Source organism: Grammomys surdaster, unplaced genomic scaffold (assembly GCF_004785775.1).
Source record: "Grammomys surdaster isolate TR1022 unplaced genomic scaffold, NIH_TR_1.0 213, whole genome shotgun sequence".
Taxonomy (NCBI): Eukaryota; Metazoa; Chordata; class Mammalia; order Rodentia; family Muridae; genus Grammomys; species Grammomys surdaster.
Window position 1 is genome coordinate 9,485,467 of NW_021604658.1, and position 23,547 is coordinate 9,509,013.

Sequence of the window (23,547 nt, forward strand, 5' to 3'; positions counted from 1 at the left end):
TGAATATGTTAATTTTTCCCAATGTTCTGTAAAAATTAGTCACCTTTAAAACTATGATTCAAATGCAAGAGATTCAAATTCATTGCTATAAGTGGTTATGCCTTTTCTTATTTTTAAACCATTGTTTACAGAGTGTGTGCTATTTACTTATTGCAAATAAATTTTTATTTTGTAGAATTTCATTTTGACCGGATAAACAATGGAAAGATCTTGACAGTAATGAAAAAAGAGGAAAATATAGAAAATGAATTTTAATACTTCCAAAACAATGCCCTAAAAGAAGGCCAAATATTATAATCTTGAAGTATATTATGTCCTGGTCATTATATATCTACCAAAATTTAAATTAAAAAAAATGAATCATGGTATTTCATACGGCTGAAAGCCCTACTATTTTATTTTAAGGAAAAAAATGCCCTAGATTAATGACAAATTTGATTGTGGACAAGAAGAAAGTTTCCTTTAGAAATATAATGAGTTCTTGAGGTCACAAATCCTCTAACCAAAGTGAGGACAATAAAGCATTCTGGTGGCATATGTCCATTTCAGCATCTGGCATTTTTCTGGATAAGTAAGCTGCATCCTCTTCAATAACTTCCTGTCCTCTTGATGAACTGACTCAACCAAAGCTTCCAGAACCCACATGAACTCACTATTGAAAAAGATATAAAGTATAGTATTATATAAATTGAAAACCAGCAAGCTTTCTATTTCCTTTTATTTCACAAACAGCTCCATATTTATTTTCCCATTCTTCATGAGACCTTTATCTATCTCTCTATGAAAAACAAAATAATATCCACTTAAAGATGTTTACTTCTAATTCCTGGAATATGGATCATTCCCCCTTACATGGCAAAACAGATTTTACAAATGTGGAAATTGAGAATTTTATTTATTTGTACTGGAGACAGAACCCAGGGGTTCAATAGGCTATACAACTACTGTACTACTGATTTGTATCCCAAAACCCCTCCTCGGAGGATGAAAAGACATGAGGATAAAGGTTGAAGTGAACATATTTCTGAAAGAGATCCTAGAGTCAAGGAACATAGGTAGTCCTAAAAATTAAAAAAGTTATGGATTTGGTGAAAGAACATCTCCCTGCTCAATTTTAGACTTATGACTTAGAAAACTCTCAAATAATACCTCTGTTTTAAGTCACTACATTTGTAACAATTTGTCATAGCAGAAGCAGGAGTTTAATTCACAGATTGGTGTCCAGTCTGCAGGCAGAACACAGACCTCTTGCCCTGCCTTCTAAGTTCTTTGCTTCCTGTGAACTCTTGGAGAGTTCCTGCAGGAGGGACCGATCTGTTCATACATACGTTCTTACCAGGATCTTCATCACTACCCACCATGCATTATGCTCTGATATGGGCCTGCCCTTTGTCACTGTCTAATCTACCCTTTATTTTGAGCAAGCATCGGAAGTTGCCTCTGCTTCTGATATCACATAAGCATACATTTGGGATCTGCTGAAACATCCCTTATCATTGCAGCCCAAGTGCTGTCATAGGAATTTTCACAGAGTGTATGGCAGCAAATATCATTCAGAGATTAACATTTAACTGGTTCTTCGATGATATTCTTCCTAGATCATAGGACTTCATGCCAACTTTATGAGGACCTTTCCATATACCTTCTAGCCTAACACAAGGTTAATACCTTGCTTGCCTCACCACATAGATCGGCAACAGAGTCCAGGTTTCTCAACACCCTCAAGTATATCCTCAATATGTAGATTCCTTAACCCCACATTCTTAGTCATGCAGACAAAATCTTTGCCGAACCTATTCCAAAGCTCATCTTTAAAGTCTTCATTTCTCTCCCCAAACTGGCCTCTTCCCAAGTCTGACTGGCATTGTAGTTTCTAGTATTTTCAAGAAAAATCACCCCAACCAATGGTAAGAGATTGTGTGGAACTCAAAGGACAATTATAACATAGCAATCTAACATAAGAAAAATACACTGAGGCATAGTATCAGGTTTAGTTCTTTACAGAAAACATTAACACTTATAGAGACTCTTCAAATTTTCAGTATTTGTCTGGGTAAGACAATGTTATAGAACAACAGTATAATCAATTAACCTAAGCCCAGTCCACCAACAGTTTAATATATTTATTTATTATTATCATATTTATTTACTTTTCCAAAACTTTGAATCATTTAGGTAGATAATGTTAACATATTATGGATGTAAAGCAAATTAAACGTGTTTCAAGTGTATAATCAGAAAATTTGGCATATATATTATGTATCAATAATCCATTAATAAAATCAAAGTAACAAATATGCATTTTATTTTTTAAAAAGTTTTCTTTTGCAGTCTCTCCTTCCTGTTTCTCCTTAGTTTCCCAAGCCCAATTCCAATTGGGGTGTATTTTTAGGGTGAAAGATACATTTTTGGATAATCTCATATAAATGAAATCATACTATACTCACTTGTTTTGTTTTACTTTATATGTCCTGTTTAAAAGATATTTTGACATATGTCACTTTTACATGGTGCAAATTATATATTATAGATATCCAGATGTGAAAAAGACATCATCCCTACGTGCTCCATCCTCATAGTGGAGGCATGAAAGGGCAGTGAGGGAATGAGGAAAGGACAGACATAGAGATACATGTACAGGAGGTCTGGAGCCAGGTGTCGCATGTGTATTCTGGTGGAGTGGCACAGACTACACAGGGACACTCAGAGCATTTCCTACATATAGCACAGGGGAGAGGAGTTGACTAGTTTTGGTAGGTCTCTGTAGAAGCAAGTTTCAGACTGTAAACATCTAAAAAGCTGCATTTACTAGTTTTTGCACACAGTGGTCAATCATTTGCAAATATTCATACTCGCATATGCTGTTAATATTTGAACTCAGACCAGAAGGAGTCTTTGCTGTCCCTCTGAGCCTTACTCTGAGGGGCAGTGACAAAGGGTTGTCAAATCCTATTGCTCCTTGACATGGTTCTATCCATATCAACAATACACGTTCACGTCTTCCACTCCTTACACATCCACTCAGAACTTCCTTGGCTCACCACACCTAAATGATCATTCTTTCTCTAAGGAAATGGCTTTGCACTTCCGTGAAAATCAGCTGAATTAATGTGTGACATTCTATTCCTGGACTCTCTGTTCTTCTGTTTCATTGATTTATTTCTCTGTCTTTATACAACTGCCTCATTGTTTTTGATTATTGGAGTTTTATAAGTCTTGAAGTCAGATGGTTTGAATCTTGTAGTTTTGTTTTCATTTTTCAAATGTGCATTGTATGTTTTAGGTCCTTGGCAATTCATATAGATTTTAGAAACAGCATGTTCACTTTCTGTATGTTTTGCTGGAGTCTGGTTATGGTTGCTGCGATAGCCCAAGTTATCTTAGGCTCACAATACCCCTGCCTCACCCTCTGGAAAGCTGAGATTACAAGTATGTACCATCATGCCTGAATTTTTTAAGATTGCAATTGGAACTATATTAACTCACAATATTCCTGGATGAAACCATTATTTTAATATTATTGAGTTCTTTTAAATCCATGAACATGACATACCCTTTCTCTTTAAGTAATTTTAACTCTTGATAGGAATTCTATGTGCGTGTGCACGTTAGATAAAAACATTTGGAGAAAAAATTAAAATGATGTTTTTCCAACTGTTTCCCTCAAATTCAGAACTAGAAAAATTATAGACAGTTAGTTATTCAAAGTAGGCTCTCAATATTCTTTTCCACACACATGGTTGATTGTGACTGACCTCAGAAAGGCAGACACTGCAACAGAACAAAGGTCTTTCTGACACTACTCTTCTCAAAGTAGTAGATAGGACATGGAGAACGAAACATACATACAAAGTAAGGCTCCGGACAATGTGAGCAAAATAGCCTGACATTGTCTCAATGGGAGAGGGAGATGGGGATGAAGCCTGAAGGACACAGTGAGTTCTTTGTGCTTGAATGCAGACTAGTAGGAGAGCAAACAAAATAAGAAAAAAACCATAATTTTCTTCATCTTCTAGTTCCATATGGGTTACTTTGAGAAGCAAGCCCAAGCAAGTGCCAAGTTTTTACAAGTTTGACCAATCAGATGAGTCCCTTGTTTTAGCAAGGTGAATAAAAGTGAAGATAACACCCCACCACCACCACCAAAATTCAGTGTTATACTCTTGGGAAGTGGGAATGTATCTATTCTAATGTCTGTAAGGCAACTCATACTGTCTCTCATACCTGAGCTTCATCAAAAGTCTAACCAATTTGTAAAACACTTGCACTGAATTTGTAATGGAGAAATTAAAGGACTAGAAATGAGATACGATGAAAGCGGTGCTTGAGGAAGATTTTCAAAGACATCAAGAAATGAATATAAGGGGTTGGAAAGATGTCTCAGTGCCATACTACTCTCACAGAAGACCTGAATCCAGTGTTCAGCACCTACAACCAATGGCTCACAATCACCTGTAACTCCAGCTCAAGGGAATCTGATGCCCTCTTCTGGCTGTCAAAAGCACTGCACTCACTTAGGAATAAAAGGTAATAATGCTGTGCTCTGATTTAAAGATTCCTACTTAATATTTTCTGAGGATTTCAAATTTAAAAGAAATATATAGATCAAGCCTAGAAAACACTTGTAAGTAACTCTGAAGTTACGTAATCTGCTAATATGTTTTCACCCTGACTTTGATTGTCTCTATGTGTGTGGTGTGAACACTTGGACTTTTCCTAGGCACTCAACACTTCACCCAAGGTGGTGCATTTCATTATATAAAGCATGTAGTAAAGTTACATAGTTTGGACTTTCCAGATGTAATCTCTACACTACCTGTGAGTAGCTGTGAGGTAAATAGAGACTCTGAGATTGTTTTTATAAAATATTTATTACACAGGGATCTGCTATGGTGGTTCAAATGTGTGCCCTCCAAAATTCATGTTGGAATCAAATCATCTGTGTGCTTGTATGAGAGGTAGACCTGTGGAGAAGTGATTAGGTCATAAGGATTCTACATTCATGAATGGAGGGATTTACCATTATAATACGATCATGGGAAGTGCTTTAAAATGCTTTGTCCTTCTATCTCCTGTTACATAAGGGCATAGAAAGAACCCTTCCTCTCAATATAGAATGCCCCAACCTCAGCCCTCTAGGACTGTAAGAAATTATTTATAAATTTTGTGGGTTGTGGTATTTCGTGAAAACAGCACAAACGAACTAAGATAGGATGTTAATGATGACTAAGTGAGATAATTCATGCTAGGAACTCATCAATGCATGGTCTATAGAAATCAATCAATACATATTTTTTTAACTAACAAATAATCTCATGAGTTTATTTTTTAAAAAAATACATTATCAAAAAGGATAAATTAAACTTTTATAGTGATAGGGGCGAGTTTAGGCAGAAAAGAAAGGGAAGAACTATTCTTTACTAGCATTGGTCATAAGGCAAAATGTAGAGGGAGGAACAATCTCTAAGCCTTTTAAAAACACCTATTATGCTTTCCAGTTCTAAAACCACAACACTGTACTACAATGCTTGGTGTGTGTAAGTCAGTCACTTGATATTTGCATAATCCGTTAATAAATGAGTGGATTGTGGTATAAAACCCAGTCACTTTGTTTGCACTTCCAGAGAGAAAGCTCTCCTGCTGACAGTAAATCAGCTTGAAAGTACAGAAGGTAGGTCGCTATCCGCGGTGCTGAACTCTCCCTCTGATGGATCTGTTCATATTTGGCAAACTGCTTTCTTCTCTCTCCGCTCAAAAATCCCTTTCATGTAGTCTACTTTCAAGGCACGAAGACAAACACTCCCCTGTATGTTTCCCAAATGGGCTAATTCTCACCCTCTCTGATTCTTTTAAGGATCTCAAGTCTCAATGTCTTTCCTGCTGAGCCTCAAAGTTCTCTACCTAAAAAACATGGATTTATGTCATCTGAGCCTCGATTTTTAATGCGTTGGCCACCTAGAGTCCTTGGCTGTTGTCTCAGAGGGAAGAAAAAAAAAATCTCTCGGCCACACCTCCTTCTTAAAGAGTAGGCAAGTCTGCCAGCGGTTCTTTTTTAGGATCCCCGGAGGCTGCAGAACCGCACACTCTGGTTCCTGCAGTCAGCTAGCAGCTTTCCTTCCTCTCTCAGTCCCCCACCACCACCCGCCCCAGCCTCACGTCGCCCGACTCCCCAGTACAAAGAATCTCTAGACTCCCTGACTCCATTCAAGAATCCGAGAAGCCCTCTGGTGTAACTACTTTGGCTCTTATGCCGCACCCTTAGATGCCACACAGTCTGGATGCCTCCTTCACTGTGTTCGCTGGATCTACCGTGCAGATCAAAAACATGGTTCTTTCCCACCTCCTTCCTTTCCACTTATCCACCCTTTCTACGCTTACTAGACCGAGGCTCACAGCATTCGGCTGAAACGGCTTCTAAGCATTAGCAATTTAAAAGTACAAAAATATCCCTTGTGGGTTGTGCGTGTGTTTGTTGTGTGTGTCCATCCGCGCTTATGCAAAACCTCCCAACGTCACACTTGGGTATCCGGACAAGCACTTCCAGAAATCCCCGATCCTTCCAGGGATTCCCTCTGCCCTGCCCTCCTCTTCTTCAGCACCCTTAAAGGAGGTGGGTCTGGGGCTTTCGCCAGCGACTCCTGCCTTAATAGACGCACACAATACTGCAGTTTGTCCTTCCCTTCTTCACCCCAGCCCTTTTAGGCGAACAGTCCAGAGCGCAGGATTTCCTAGCATTTACCCTGCCTCCGCACTGCATTCCCAGGCCGCCTTTCCAGGGCTAGACTTTCTGCGGACCCGGCGGCTCCGGCTCCGCCTGGGTGGTGGGTGGTGCTCTCGCCGCCCCCTCCTTCCCCTAGGGCCGGAGAGAGCCGCGCGCTGGGCAAGAGTGCGCGCGCGCGCTCGGGCTTGCTGGGGAAATCTTCCCTGGAAGCTGCTGAGTGTCGCTGACCAAGAGTATCCCGGGGTCCATTAAAAGCCACCAAAGCGTTTGAGAGCTTTTCTAAAGAAAAAAGGTGAATGAAAAACAAGAAGGGAAGCCCGTTTCCCGGGAGGCCTGGGTTTCCCATGGTATCGGATCCTCTGGTAGCTGGTCTGATAGGGACGCGCTTGGCGGCCGCTGGTACCCGGACTTAGAGCGTCCGTTGCGAGAGGAGGGAGGTGAGGGACTTGCGGGCAAGAGTTGCACCTGATCGGGGAACCTGCGAAGAGAACTGTGGGGTAAGTAGCCTTCTTCTGGCATCCGAGCAGGAGGGGGGGGGTGGAGGAGGAGGGGGCAGGAGAGGGACGAAAAGGAGAGGGCAGGGAATGGATTACGAAAGGAAAAAAAAAATCCTTCAAATTCCGCTGCAGAGGGAATGAGCACAGCGCAGTCCTTCCAAGATGAGTCCCGCACGGCTTTTCTGTAGTGAACGAGCAGCCGAGAAGTTCTTTTTAAAGAAAAAAGAAACTCCAAGCTCCCGGAGGGGAAGAGGGGCAGCCGGGCGGGGCGGAGTTCCAAGGCAGGCGCCTAGGGTCCCGGCAGAGGCGGCCGCATGAAGTGCTGACGCCCAGCTACCGCTCCTTCTGTCCTCACCGCCCTACCCGGGACGGACTTTTTGCCTCCGCCCCCGGGTGCTTGGCCTCCCCGCTGACGCGGGGACTCCGGGCGGCGGCACGGACGCTCACCTGGCCGAGCCTTCTCCTCCCCCTCCTCCTCATGCTCCCGCCCCCACCTGCCCTCCTCCTCTCCAAGTGGGAAGGCGTCGGGATCCGTAGGCGAGGAAATAACGACCCCTGCAGTTGCATTGCGGAAAATCTCGGCGGCGGTGCTAGTTGCGGACGATGGAAGCGAGGCAACTGCGGGGTCTGGGGAGCCCTGGAAAATAGCAGAAAAGCAGAAAGCGCGCGTGCAACGAGGGGAGTCAGTGAGGCTCCCGACTCACCCCAGTCCCGGGAGCCTAGCCTTGGGCTCGGCATCCTGGAAGCATCGCCTGAACCCAGCTTGGAGGCGGCAGGCGGCGCGAGGACTTGGGGAGCAGGGAGGGTCAACGGAGGCAGCTGGTGACCTGTGCTTTCGGGCAATAATCTCCGCTTCTCTTTCTTTCTCTGTGTGCGGTGTCTGCTCCTCTCCCCTTACCCTCCGGAAGCAGGAGAACCGGCCTGATCAGAGACAGCAGCCACCCTTTGACCATGCCCCGGTGAAGGGGGGCGGACTTCGAGGGCAACTTGTCGCGGACTACCTGGGCTCAGCTAGCATAAGGAAAGAGAACAAGAGCCCGGAACTGCACAGCTCGGCCCAGCGGGGGGCTGTTGTCTATGTCTTCTTGGGGCGCCCGGCGGATCGGGGTCTCGGTTTTGCAGGAAAAGCCCAGCACTGTTGGCTTCAGGTGGCTGCTGCCGCCGCCGCCGAGGTCGCCGCAAGTGCCGTTTCCGCCGCTGGTGAGAGGAGCAGAGACACAAGAGCGGGGAGACCTCCGAGGCAACGAGGCATCGGACATGTGTCAGCACATCTGGGGAGCACATCCGAAGAGCCCGAGGGGAGATTTGCCGAAACAATTCAAACTGCGTTATTGATCTTGGGGGGTGACTGTCCCTGGACGGCTGTCGGGTGGGAGCGCGAGTGTGCGCTCTCTGGAGAGTGTGTGCCTGTGTGTATGTGTGTACCGTGTCGGGCTCCCCCCTTCCCCCCTGTTTTCCCGTCGAGTGATGCACCTGGAATGAGAATCAGAGGATGGAAATAGTCTGGGAGGTGCTTTTTCTTCTTCAAGCCAATTTCATCGTCTGCATATCAGGTACGGGACGTGCTGGGGTTACTGGCGGGTGGTGTGTTCTCCGGTGGTGTTTGGAATGTGTGGGGTTTTATCCTGTGCAGACTTAGGGCGGGAAGCAAGGAGGTGGCGCGGGCCTTTTTCGTTCTGTGGCTTTGCTATCTTATGAATCAAAGACCTTCTACGCCCGAGGGTGTGTTCAGGGGCTTGTGTGTCCGTGTGTGTGTCACTGTATGTGTGTGTGTATAGGTGTGTGTGTGTGTGTGTGTGTGTGTAGGTGTGCCCCTATGGGTAGGATCTTTGTGGCGTCCTGGAAGGGAGAAGAGATGGAGCCTGAAAAAGAAGAGGCAGATGGGTGTTGATTTTCAACTGCTTTCCTGGCTGAGAACTCTGGCGCCGAAATCTGAGCCTTGGTAGCCCCCACCCCCACCCCCTGGCTTCCAAAGTTCCCAAACTCAGTGGTTCCTGCTGGCAAAATGGATGCAGAGCCTTGGTTTGGTATCTGGGCACTTTAAAGAGACTGCGGGAAGATGCAGAACTGGGGAATACCCTCCTCCAGCTGCCTTCCTCAGAGGCTGAAGAATTCCTGGTGTTTGAAACCCAGTGGCACAGCCCTCCCACCGAAAACACACCTGAAACAATACAGAATTAGAAATGCTGCTTTAGATTAAGGTCTTAATTCCCAGTAGGAAGGATGTGCTGGCTCAGTTGCTGATCACAGGCTACTTGTGCCAGCTTGTGGCTTTTTTTTTCTTCCAAATGAGAATCCAGGGTGGGTGTTGAGGTGACTAAGGCAGGGTTTGTGCCTGCCTGTATCTGAGTATCCTGTGTTGGGAGGAGCTGTCATTTCCAAGATGTATCTTTCTTGGTGCAGGAATTTAGGGTTGGAGGGAACTGTGTAGATATTCCCCAGTCATTTGGCCCCTCCAGTTGGCCAGCACCCACTCCGTTTCCCTTGTACCTGCCATTTAAGCACTCAGGGTGTAGCCCATTTGCGGTTCTCTCTTCAGCCTGCATTCCCTCTGCAGAATTAGGGACTGAGCCAACTTCCCATGGAGTCTCCATAGGTAGATGAGCAGGAGCCCTGTCTCTTTGAGCAGAGATGCTTGAACAGCTTTGGAGTAGAACAGGTTTCATGCCTACTCCTTTAGCTTTGTCAGTTCTCACCTCCTAATTCAGACCTGAATCTGGCTATTAAAACCCTTCTGTCTTTTTCTTTACTTTGGGCCCAGTTCTAAATACTCCAAATCTTCTCCAAAGACAGAATGGGAATCTGTTATGCGAAATCATGTTTGGAGCTTGGCCACTACTAAAAACCATGGCACTGTAATACTTTAGAGAGTTATGTCCATATTGAAGACAAAGGAAGTCTGGGGTCATTCCCTTTTACACACAGTGGGAATTCTTACTCTATTGCACACAGTAGGATTCTTACTCTATTGTACTGTATCTACCAGTATAAATATTGAGGTGACTTCTGAGGATTTATGAGTCCTATGACCAGGGATAGACTAGGTGGCATCTCACAAGACCATATTACACATCTTTTTACTGTATCTCTCCCTCTTTCTCTTGTTCCATATCATTTCACTACCTAGAAAATACACTTTTACAACATCTTTCTGGAATCATAATCATTTCCAGGAGAGCCACCTGAGTTCCTGTTATACTGGATACAGTATAACATTGGGTGAGGGGCTGGACTTCCTTAAGAATCCTATTAGTCCCCAATCTCAACCCTTAATCTGGCCAGGAAATGAGATGGGGGGAATAAACTAGGCAATAGTCTGTTTTTAGCCTCAGAGTTATTAATGGGATACCTGTCATGGCTGCATTTGATTTGGTGTGTCAGCAGCTAAATTATTCAGCTAGAAACATGAGGAGGAGGTTATTTCCACCCCAGAAGAAGTGTGTATGGAGTTTGTGGCCTTCCACAAGTATTTACTAAGTAATCATCATTGCAATGTGATGAGGAGGATAAAAGTGTAAGCAAAACCAGCAGCTATTAACTAGACAGAACACTCGGCTTCCACTCAGAGTGCTCAGTTAGGATCTGCATTGATCTGCCCTGCATGGAGATGTGTAGGCAAAGGTGTAGCAGTGTATGTTTACACATCGCACAGTTGACTTCAAACGCCCCTTCGGTCCCCGCAGCCAAGGGGTTTTCCTACCAGCAGCACAGCTCCTTCTTCAGTGAAGTTCATGTGTGTGTGAATTATGATCAGGGAGATAGTCATGAGTCACAGCTGCTACAGTTTGGGGACTTCAGCTCTTCTCTTCCCATCTGACAGCCGGAGGATGTGTAGGAATGCGATGTGATGGGCTGAGGTTGAGTAACGATGCCTCAGAGATGCCTTCCTGGGTCTTTCATTTCTGCTTCTGTGATTTGCAGTTTTAATTTACTCATGAATGAGTTTTACCAAAAGGAATAAAATCCTCTGATCACAGAATCCACTATCATACCTTTTGAAATATAAATGGGGTGGGGGCACTTTTTCACCATCTTAGAATGAGCTTCCCTGGCCAGAAAATGGGTGCTAATCCATATTACATTACCAGACAGTGAAGGATGATACATTGTTAGGCTCGACTTCATTATTGAGGAGCATAGGCTGGGAAAGGCCAGTAAAAATCTGCACCATAAACCTTTTGCAGGAAGAAAATACTGGTGGTAACTTTGCCTATGGAAGGTCTGTGTAATGGATTTCATTTGGTAGCCTTTGCTTTTGGGAACACTCTGGGCTTTGTAACTCAGCATTTTATTAACCCAAGACCCAACACACACACACACACACACACACACACACACACACACACAGAGGGGGAGAGGGGGATAGTGGGGAGTTTTCTGTTTCTATTATTTATTTGGCTATGTCATATAAAATATAGATGCTCAGGCTTGGTCTGTTTTGTTGCCTTGCTGAAATAATCTGATTGGCAAAAAGACTAAGAGCCCATTTGGCCAGGGTTACCTCGATGCTGAGTAAGGAACATGCATATCATGCACTGGAGGGATCATGACAATTTTGGCAAGTTAGTGACAGCACAACAGGGCTCAAAATGGAATGCCTTGGTCTGGAAACTAAATGTAGATCTCATTTGGCTAAAGATGTAAGGTAGCAGGGATCTGTAAAGAGATCAGAGAGGGAAGAGGGGGAAAGAAGGCTGAGAGGAAGAGAAGAAAGGAAGGAGAGAGAGAAATGAGAATGAATGTGTTTTTCTTCTGTGCTAGCTAGAGGACCATTTCCTTTCTGCAAAGGCAGCTCAGCTCAGTGAGAATGTATGCTGAGCAGCACAGGAGGGAATTTCCTGGTCCAAAGACAGCTGCCTGATTGAATTCCTACATTGTACTCTGCTTCCCCACTTATGTAACTTCACTCTGTGCCAGTTTGTTCATGAAAACAGCAATAGCCACTTAATTATGGGAAAGCATCACACATTTTAATTATAACATAGATACTTTGATTTGCTCCTTCTTAGAATTTGTAGAGGGTAATTTTATAGGTGGGGCAACCAAAGTCCAAAGAGGTTTAGAGAATTCGAATCCAGGTCTTCTGAGTAAAAAATAGCCATATATTCTTTTAAGTTTTGGTTTAAGACTTTTCAAGTTTGATTTTTTTCTTATTTATTTAATTTTTAAAAGTTCACTATGTCTAATTGAAAGAATAATTCATGTTAAATTAATGTTATGCTTCAAGAACTTGGAAGTAAAAGTTTAAGGCAATTTATATTGCAAATTTATACTGGAAAGCTAAAAATGTAGTAACATAACACTTGAATTGGGCTTAAATCTGTCCATCAGATGAAACTATTACCCAAGTAGCTCTGGCATCTTTTGACCATCATTCACTATAAGGAAAGGATACTTTGTACTTCATATACTTCTTTTCTAACCTAAAAGCTAAAATTGTTTTATGTATAGAAAAGTAACAGTAGGGTGCTACATTGTTATGTGGCTTAGATGAGATGATAAGTGATGTTTAATCATTTTTCACTTAGCAGAGTTTCTGGTACCTAGCAAATAGACACTAATATCAACTGTTATCTCCAGCAATCCTGTAAAAAGCCAGGCACACTTGCATATGTTTGTAATTCCCATGTGAGAAAGTGAGTCAAGCAGATACCCTGAGCTCACAGGCAGCTTAGCTGAATCAGTGAGCTCCAGGTTCAGTGGCAGGCCAGGTCTCAAAAAAGAAGATGGAAAGCCATTGAGGAAGGCACCCAATACTGACCTCTGATATCCACATACATGAATAGAAACATTCATGTGCATATGAATTCATACCTACATATATAACACATACAAATACACACATATAACATACATACATGGACATGCACATACATTCAGACACACACACACACTCAGTAGCCAGCACATTTTGTAGCATAGAAGCATGGATACCACATTCAAGAAACTCACTCTTGAGCAAACTAGAAGTGTATCTTGATTGAACGTTTCATACAAAAAAGACTAATAACATTGGATTTTAGTGCATCACCAGGAATGTTCTATACTTTTTCTTTTTTTTACTCAATATTGAGACAAGGCTTGAGACATCTTATATATCACCCAGTCACCTGTAGTGCCTCATACCAAGATCAACAGGGTTTTCCACATTCTTCTTCCACATGCTCCTTATGTGATATAGATCAGTATAGACTCCTCTTTAAAGTTCTAATTAGAAAACTGTGTATGTATTCTCTATAATTTGAAATATAATATTCCATTAAGTAAAATCAAGCCTCACTCCAACAGGATAATTGTGTCATTAGCAATATGATTTCCTTAAACCAGTTGTTCTCAACCTTTCTAATGCAGTGACCCTTGAATACAGTTCCTCAAGTTGAGCTAGCTGACCCCAACCATAAAGGTATTTTTGTTGCTACTTTATAACTTCAATTTTTCTACTTTTATGATATCTGATATGCAACCCCTGTGAGGGTCATGATCCACAGGTTGAGAATCAGTGCTTTAAAGTATTTTGCTGTGTGAGATGTCATAGTCAATGACAGACAACCATCATCCTAGATGAAAGTCTCCAGTCAATGAATGGAGAGAACCTTACCAAGCAATAGGAAATCCCAAGAGTGGAAGAGAAATGTCCATGTGGAGAAACCTTCCCTTGGGTACAGAGAAGACATCAGAACCAAACACCTATCTCATCATCTGCATTACATACTTCATATTTGGATTTGAGGTTTCAGTTTAGAGGAAATCTAAATGTCATAAGGCTGTAAGATAGCAAGTCCTTAAAGACAGAATATGGATGCCAGAAGGCTCACCCACTACCCAATCCTGCTCTGGTCATATACATGGTGTAGGCAATTGCCTTAGCTTCTTAGACTTGGGTTCCTCACCTGTAAAACACAGTATTTATCTGCTTTGTCTATTTCTAAAAGATTATTTGAACCAACATCAGAAATAAAAAAGCATCTTTCATGCTTTGCATATGTAAAGTGTTTATATAATTGGATGAGCCAAGATTAAAACACAGCTATAAAAGCAAAGTTGAGAGGCATGCAGAGATATGGAGTGACATAAAATTTTATGAAAATGCTTAATTGCTTAGGTGTAGTTTAGTATACTGCATTAGTATGTCTAATGTTAGAAAGCATTAGGAATGATATCCAATTGTCTAATACATAGTATAAATACTATAGATGGGGAAAACATGACCATGAAGAATACAAAGATAGTAGATTTATGTTTGACTGTGGAATCAATGAAATGGAGATCCTATTAGCAAACAAAAGGAAGCAGGTTTGAATGAATGAATGCCCAGGAAGGACTACCACAGCAGAAATCCAAAGTTTGCTTTGAGAGACACTAGGGTGTCAGAAAGAGCCCTCTTAGGAAGCTAAAATACTAGAACATACAGTGTACAAACACCATTTGGGATTCTTTTAATAACTATGTAGGAACGCATTAATTCAATGGATTGAACTCATTTCTTACTTGCTCGAAATTCTAACTGCTTTGGGTCTTAAGTTATAGTTGATCACTTTGGGTTTCTGCTGTGTACTTGGCTTAGCTTGTACCTATTTAGGATCATAGACCATTCAGAGTTTATGATGTGGAGAGAGTTGAGCTTTCTCATCTGTATTGAGAAATGCAGAGCTGACACTACCTGATGCTGTAGGTACAACAAGGAAACTATGAGGATAACAAAACAGGATTGGTTGAGTGCCTAGCATAATATCCGGACTACAATAACAATGGGCCAAATTGTGTGTGTGGGAGAATCAGAATAGACTGTGGAACAAACAGAAGCCCACATGTGAAGGACAAGTTTGTCAGCCATTCTCTAGAAGGTCATTATGTGATAGTATTAGAGAATTAAAGTAGGCTCAGTGGGACAACCCCTTTTCATCTATAATATGAAGATTGGAGACACGCACATGCAATCTGCCCTTGTATCAGGCATGTAGTAGTTGCACAATGAATTGAAGCTACCCCACCACAAATAACCATACTTCATCATGACTAATATCAATAATAAACATTGCTTCTAATATTTGAAAATTTTTTTGTAAATACCATATGATCCTTCAGCCATTTTCTCTATGCTATAATATTATTTTCTGTGTGCAATATTATTCAGTGCACACACATACACACACACACCGAACAATTCCTGGTTCTAAGTGTTTTATATGATAATGAATACTGTATGATAGAGGTTTATAGACTATACTAGGAGTGTGAAGGAAAAGTTAGTTCTTGGTGTAGGAAAGTGAGGAAGGGAAAAATTTATAAAGATAAAAATATCTAAACTAGAAAAAAAACATGAGATTTCAAAAAAAAGTGCAAGATGGAAGAGAAAAACCATAAGGAAATAATAATATATTCATAGCATGAAGCCAAAACGTCAAGAGTGAAGTGAACTAGGCATATGGACTCAAGGGTTTAAATAATTGGCTGGAACTAGGGTTACAAACCAAGCTTCAGTCTCAAGGAAGGTCTCTCAAGCCAAGATGAAATGTTGAGACCTTAGTATTTTTGTTACAAGGAGCACAGAAAAAAAAAGTCATTATCTATTTTGTGTGTGACTTACACAATACATTTATACTTTGAATATTGGAAGCAATAGCTTAGAAATCAAACTCTCTTCATTCCTCACCACCTTTATTTTTGATGACAGAACACACAGAATTATCTTTTTAAAATTCCAGTCATTAGCATATAGTGAGTTCCAGACTCAAACAAAACAAACACCACAAAACAACAACAATAGCAACAAGCCCCAAATCCAACAAACCCCTAGCTTCCTAAATCAGTGATGCCAGTATGGAACATTCCAAGGGGCAGGCCAAACATAAAAGGTCATTTTCCTAACTCTTGGAAACCAGCCTTATCTTTTTGGTTTTAACCCTGGGTGTTTGCATATTAAACAAATGAAAATATCTTGACATTGTACTTGAATAATAATGATTGTATTTGTTAATTAGATAAAGGCAAAGAAGGAAATATCTACATGTACATTTGTGTCATGAACCTTTAGGCTATACAACAGATGCCACCCTTGCATGAAACAGGTGGTCAAGCTACTACCCAATATTCTACATCAGTTTTATCAACTATACTCTACATAACTCTTGTTTCCAGTATATTGCATGTTCACTTGGGAAAACATGTTTATGATTCACCAAATTGCAAACTCGTTGTATCCTTCTAATGGTACAGTTACTATGAAGAGGATGTCTATTGTCTATCTATATATCTATCTCTAACTACCTATCTATCATGTATCTATCTAACCATCTATCTATATCTATCATCTATTTTCATTATCTATTTATCTACAGATATATAAATACATACAGATATACAAACCTAAAATAGTTTTCTTTGTTTACCTCATCATACAATGTCTATTGAGCCTGCCCGAATCTTTCCAGGCATTTGGAATCAATTAGAATGAGTCAAATACTGAAATTTCCCTGCAAGAACTTATTGTATAGTAAGAGATGAATTTTCAAGGTGTGTGGTAAATATTGAGGATGAAGATAGTGAGAACAGAGAAGGAATATCTGACTCTTTTGCAGGTGAAGGCAGGTAGGAAGAAGAGGGTAGGCACCATTAGGATGCTTGGGCTGAGTCTTGAAGTTAAGTGTTGACTTGGAAGATTTGTGCTGATTAACCAGGAGGGGTGAGATGGAGCAGCGGTACTGGAACCAGTATCTGCAAAAGCAGAAGAACAAAACAAGTCACTGAGTTCATTGGATGTCACAAAGGCAATATGATAATTAGAGAGTGGATGAGATCAAGTTAGAAATGTACTCAGAAAGTATGACTTCAATAACAGTAACACTTGGCAAATAAATAATGATGGAAAAAACTGCCCAGGGCCACTCTGTGTCAGAAAGGTCTCTCTTTGAGACCCAGGAGAGTATGGTGTTTGATCACTCACTTCATTAGGAAGAGACTGGTCAAGAAAATGTTTATGACACTGGTTTAGCCATGCCCCATTTGGCTGAGATCACTAAGCATTTTCCAATGTTGTTTCTGGTTCCAGATGGCTTCCCAGAACCTTTTGAAGAAACACAGGTATAGAGCAGTGTTCAATCTCCTTATACAGCTTATTACTAAGCTTCTATACTTTAGGGAAAAAACATCCAGAAATCTATCGGTCTATCCTTGTTTTGGAACATCTCAAGCAGCACCTAATTTACTTATTATTGAACATTTTTCATTTTGCAGTTTTCATCCCAAGCAATTTTAAATATAACTTTAAAGGATCTCCAGCATGCGAAGTTTGGGGGAGGATCTTCCAGTAATGACGAGGAGTCTAGGACTGCCTTTATTACAAAGCCATGATTGTTCTTTATTAGTGGGATTCTGCTGTTAATAGGGTACCTGGGGACTGGAGTTGATTACATTTGCATGAAGGAGCCATCAGTATGGCACGGGAGAGATTATCCATGGTTATATGAAGGAGATAGCCTACAAATATCTTCACCTCCTGGTCTGGGAAAGGTGACAGTTTTGTCATAGCAGATGCAGAATTCATCCTTAACTCTGTCCAATACTTCATGCCCAGTGGCTTAAAGGGGCTGGCAGTAGGAAATGAAGCTTGTGACTTTCAGTTCAGTTTTTCAGAGCCAAGTTTTGCTGGCTCTGCAGCACATTTGGCAGTGATGTCAGAGTTGGAATAAACACATTTACTGGAGGATATGAGTCAACATATTTCCACTCTGCTCCTCCCCTCTCTGTCCTCACTACATACCTTGTACCCTCAGTGAAAATAACACGGGTGGCAGAATTTACTGAGTGAGCACAGCCCTTTCCTCTGAAGTTGGGATTAGCAGTGAATGACTCAAAGGGCCCTAAAAATCTGTACATAAGGAAACATATTTATGTCAGGTTTCTTTGGTTTTTCTTTCTTTTCCCAGTATTTAATATGTTTGTCTATTCATTAAACATAAGCCAATGAAAATATCTCTCTTATAATGTAGGCAATGGTTCACGCATATGGTAAAATACAGTGAACAAAATACATTGACATTGATCCATGCAGAATGCACATGTCCTGATATACAAGCATTGTAGTTCCCCTTGCTCAGTCCAGTCCCTGACGTTTAGAAGAGGCTCAATATGAACAAATCAATTAATACATAAATGAACAGAAATGAGTGATTTAGAATCACTTCTTTACTTCATAAGAGAATAAGAGACAAGAAGTAATGTTGTAGGAAGGAGACGTAAATCAGACACCTTTGTCAGTTATCCTCTTGCTTCTACCACGTGCTTCTACTGGTAGATTTTCTTTTCTATTTTTTTATTATATATTTTATTTATTTACATTTCAAATGTTCTCTCCTTTCCTGGTTTCCCCTCTGGAAACCCCCTATCGAACCCTCCTCCTCCTGCTTCTGTTAGTGTGTGTGCCCCCACCCACCCACTCCCACCTCACCATCCTGGCATTCCCCTACACTGGAGCCTCGAGCCTTCACAGCACCAAGGGCCTCTCCTCCCAGTGATGCCAGACAAGGCCATCCTCTGCTACATATACGGCTGGAGCCACGAGAGGCTCTGCCAGAGCCTGACAAATACAGAGGCGGATACTCTCAATCAACCATTGGACTGAGCACAGGGACCCCAATGGAGGAGTTAGAGAAAGAAGGACTGAAGTAGCTGAAGGGGTTTGCGACCACATAGGAAGAACAACAATATCAACAAACCAGACCCCCAAGAGCCCCCAGGGACTAAACCACCAACCAAAGAGTACTGGTAGATTTTGAAGCATGCAAGGACTCAGAGGAAAAACGGGGGCAATCTATTGGATGATTTTGTCTTTCTTTCTCAAATTGAGCTCATAGATTTGCTAGACAAACCATTCTTATTTGAGATAGGCACTCACATTTGGTTAACAGGTATTTCAGCTTTTTTGTGTCCTATGACACCAGAGTAAAGACATGAACTTCTAGATTTGGGGATTCAGTATTGTTCCTTTCTTGGTATCCTTTCTGTCCCTTGTAGAGGGGATTTCAGGGTATGCTACGCTTTCCATCATGAGGGAAATTAGCAAATTAGGGAGCTCACTGTCCTTTAGTTATTACTTTTCTAGAGTATTCAAGGGAAAGGTCCCCCCTTTCGACCCTTGATACAGAGAATTACAGGAAGTGATTGGTGGCTATGGTGTTTTCAGACTTGTGTTACTTCTCATGTTATTTGCCACACTGCCGTGTTTAAACCTGACAAGCGTAGCTTAAGGAAGGAAGAGTTCTTTTTGTCTCATGGTTCTGAGACAGGGTCTGCTGCATCTGGGATGTCATGGAAATTGGAATATGAGACAGCTGGTCACATCGCATCTGTTGTCATGAACCAAAGAGCAATGAATGCTGGTGCCCAGCTTGTTTTCTTCTTTTTATTAAGTATTGGTTTCATTCATTGTGCTGTCCTTATTTGGGGTGGGACTGTCCCACCCCCAATTAACCCAGACTTTAAATGCTCCCTCAGAGGCACATCTGAGGTCGTTCTTCTAGGTGATTCTAAACCTTGTCAAGTTGGTGACTGATATTAGCCAACACATGAATTCTCTGGATTTTGGTAAACAAGAATAGAGTATCTGACTACTTCTTACTGGAAAGAAGAACTACCAAGAGCCTTGGAGCTGAAGTAACAAGTGGAGCTGCTGAGAAGGGCAGGCGTTCGAACCTGATTGCTCTTAGCAAGTGTGTGGAAATGATCACCTGGGTCATTTTGTTGTCTTGCTGTCTTAATTATAAGAAAGGGGAGAGTTTAAAGACAAAATTTCTTGTTACCATCTGATCCCTGGAGTATGAGGTCAAGAGACAAAGCATCTGAGAGGATTCTTGTTCTACTGCTTGCCCTGGGTATGAATAGTGATGTGCTACCTTGTCATCTTATTCACCATAATAACTCAGCCCTCAGCTGCTGTGACTCAAACCCCTGTACAATAAAATACAAATGAAAACTAACTCTCTCTCTCTCCTCTCTCCTCTCTCTCTCTCTCTCTCTCTCTCTCTCACACACACACACACACACACACACACACACATACACACACACACACATTATATTTGCAACACGTCCAATCTCTCTGATTTTCCCTTCAGGAGTTCTTTTTGGCTCTACAGATTGGATTAGTGTAGTGTTGTACCTAAATGACAGTTTTGGAGTCTTGGAGATATGAGTGGGTGTGGCCCTTGATGTTCCTTCTCCTGCTTTTGAAATCACTGGGACTGTGTCAAGTAAAGTGTTTTATTGTGCTACAATTACAGGTAAGACATGTGGAGGGAACTAATGAGTAAATGCTTGTTAAGCGCCTACTATTTAGGCTAATTGTGTATTCAAATGAGATGCTCTTCTTTCATCTTTGCTGGTTGCAAGGCAGAAATTATACAAGTGTTTTGCAGCCACAAACCTGATTTACACGGCGACTCACTGGGTTTATTTTAATGCAAATAGTGTATACATCTCAAAAAAATTTAGGAAAGACATTCAGTCCCTATAGACAAAATTTGTTTTCACAGAAGTTTGAAGATTACAACTTTCATATATACATGCTTTTGAAAACTTTATCTCTCAAGTATTTTCTCATGTGGCTTCATTACTGTAGCAGCTCAGGAAATCTTGGATTCAGATAAGTTCCAAAGCCAGTGACATAAGAATTGGAAGCTTCTTGCTCACATGAATTGTCCAGCCGTCAGCATATACGTGTAGCAGCTTGGGGTCTCCTAACCTAGCTTCATGTCCGGTTCAGGGCAAAAGGTTTGATGAACAGTTTGTGCCTGTTTGTTAGAGTTTTATTGCTGTGAAGAGATCCCATGAGCATGGCAACTCTTATAAAGGAAAATATTTCGTTGAGGCAGGCTTACAGTTCAGAGGTTTAGTCCATGATCATCATGGCAGGGAGCTGGCAGCATGCAGACAGACATGGTACTAGAGAGGTAGCTGAAAGTTCCTTATCTATTGGCAGACAGCAGGAAGACAGAGCAAAACTGGGCCTGGCTTGGCTTTCTAAAACCTCAAAGCCTACCCCAGTTCCTTTAACAAGGCCACACCTACATGAACAAGGCCACATCTCCCAATAGTTCCACTCCCTATGAGTCTAGGGGGACCATTTTCATTCATATCATCACAGTAAATATTATTTCTTGTTATATTTTAAAAATAATCTATGCATCTAATATAGCATCTTTTAATAATTATTTTCCTCTATTTAGTGAAGTTTTGTTTCAAGATCATGCCTTTTTGTTAGCTTTTCATATTTATAGAGCATTACTTCTATTGAATTACTTCCTTAAAATAATTCTAACAAATTGTAATTTCTCACTCACAAAATTTCATCTGATATTGCCATGATAACCTAATTACAAACTGTTTATAAGCTTCTAGATATACACTCAAATTTATATTTGGCCTGAATGTAAATATAGTGTGGTGGACTTCCATGGTTTATTTTAACAATGATATCCCCTTCCCTGAAAGCTACTTAACCAAAACCAAATAGCTCTGGCATTAAGAAGCCACTGGAATTTGCAAGTCAGACCAGAGACAGAAAACTGCATGTAAGAGCACAGGCCTCTCTTGGGTCTAGAAGTTTGAGACTTGGGTAATATTCCTGGAACATATTTTTATTAAGATACTGGGGGCAAGAGAATAAGCTGATTTGCAGAAAATATTGGGATGGGAGTTTGGACCTGACATAATTACTGTTAGCTCCCTAGCTCTGTAGGGTGGAGTCAGTGACCCACCACTGCCTTGATTCTCAGTGTTCTTCTTTTAAATCACAACCCTATCCTGCCTAACATGGGCACTAGAGAGTGCTAAGGGGATTTTACAGAGTTTTTTTGATCCTAAATGTCTCTAGGTCTTGGAAAAGCCAAAGTAGTATATTTTAAAGTGTAGAACTACCTCTAGTGTGTGTATATGTGTATGTGTGTGGGGGGGTAATAGTGTGTGTGTGTGTGTGTGTGTGTGTGTGTGTGTATGAATAAGGGCATGGCATGTTCATGGTGTAGATGACAGAGAACAATTTGGGCTATTAGTCCTCATCTTCCACTTTGTTTGAGACAGGGCCTTTTTATCGTTTTTCTGCTCTATAGGCTAGCCAGCTTACAAACTTTAGATGATTCTTCAGCCTCCACTTCCCATCTCCCCACGGGAATGCAAGCTTTATAGACATAGGTACTATGTGGCCAGCACTGAAGTACTTCTGGGGATTTGAACTCATGTCCCTGTGGTTGTGTACCAAGCACATTTACCGTTTATCCATTGGGCCATTTCCTCAGCCCTAGGCAGAAAGATGATACTGTAAACAGAAAAGTGACTTTCTGGAGACGAAAGCATGAGATAGGATTGTATGAGAATAACCTAAATTATATTTGTAGGATGGTGATTTTGTGTGGCACTGTAGGCTCTTAGCAAGACCCTGAAAACTAAAGTAAGGGTATATCCACTGGCTGTTACATAAAAAAAATTGTTGAAAATGTTGCATATTCATTTTTTTTATTTTACTATCAACTCTGCTGACAGTTACTGTGTGACCTCATCTCTTAGTAAGTCTCATGACATCATTTGTGAATTGCAGTCGAAAGCATCTGTCTGTGATATTAAGGGTGATTGATATATTTTTTTAAAAATGTAGAATGCTGCTTGAGCTATAGATCGCACTTAGTACATAGTAAGGTTTGCTAATTGTTATGGCAGAAGCTAAAAGAACAAGACATGCTGAGTAAAATTAGGAACTTGGCAATATTGTGTAAAACACGGGGATTAAATGAGCCAATGCATGTGAAAGTATTTAGCACAGTGGCTGTGTATGGAACATAATCAGTTAAGGTTGGTTGAGTTTGATTCATTCAGGGGAGCTAGGATGTTTGGGGAATTTTAAAGGTAGAAAGAGGGAAGTTAATTATGGTTTTCCCCTAGAAGGATCTTCAGAGACAGTTTACTGGATCTAAGCACATTTCTCTTTATTTTTGTTTATTTAACGGACACCTTTTCAATTTTTAACTATGCTTTAAACTTGTCAAGGTTTCCTGGGTGTGTTGTCTCATGTCACCCTGTAAAAACCCAACTTTGGCAGGAGAGACATAAACTGAGCCCTGATTCAAAGGACTTTCTTACTCCTGTATCATCATCACCACCATCAGCAGCAGCAGCATCTTCCTCCTCCCCCTCCCCTCCCCCCTCCCCTCCCCTCCCCCCTCCTCCTCCCCTCTCCCTCCCCTCCTTCCCTCCCTCTCCCCCTCCCCATCTTCTCCTCCCTCATCACCACCCCCTCCTCCTCCTCCTCCCCCTCCTCCTTCCCTCTCCCCTCTTCCTCCC

The 23,547-nt window shown here is 41.5% G+C and overlaps 1 protein-coding gene across 3 annotated transcripts in view; it reads left to right on the forward strand.

Annotated features, from left to right (window-relative positions):
* The first annotated feature begins 6,862 nt into the window (after positions 1–6,862).
* The window catches only part of Ca10 (carbonic anhydrase 10), a 497,493-nt gene continuing 480,808 nt past the window's right edge, over positions 6,863–23,547 (forward strand). The window contains exons 1-2 of one of the 3 annotated variants that reach the window (XM_028772369.1): positions 6,863–7,218; positions 8,127–8,771. In XM_028772369.1, coding sequence (XP_028628202.1) covers positions 8,711–8,771 — 61 coding nt within the window. In that variant the 5' untranslated portion in view covers positions 6,863–7,218; positions 8,127–8,710. Of the gene's footprint in view, positions 7,219–7,775; positions 8,772–23,547 lie in introns of those variants that run through there. The other 2 variants (XM_028772370.1, XM_028772368.1) reach the window with 2 other exon arrangements.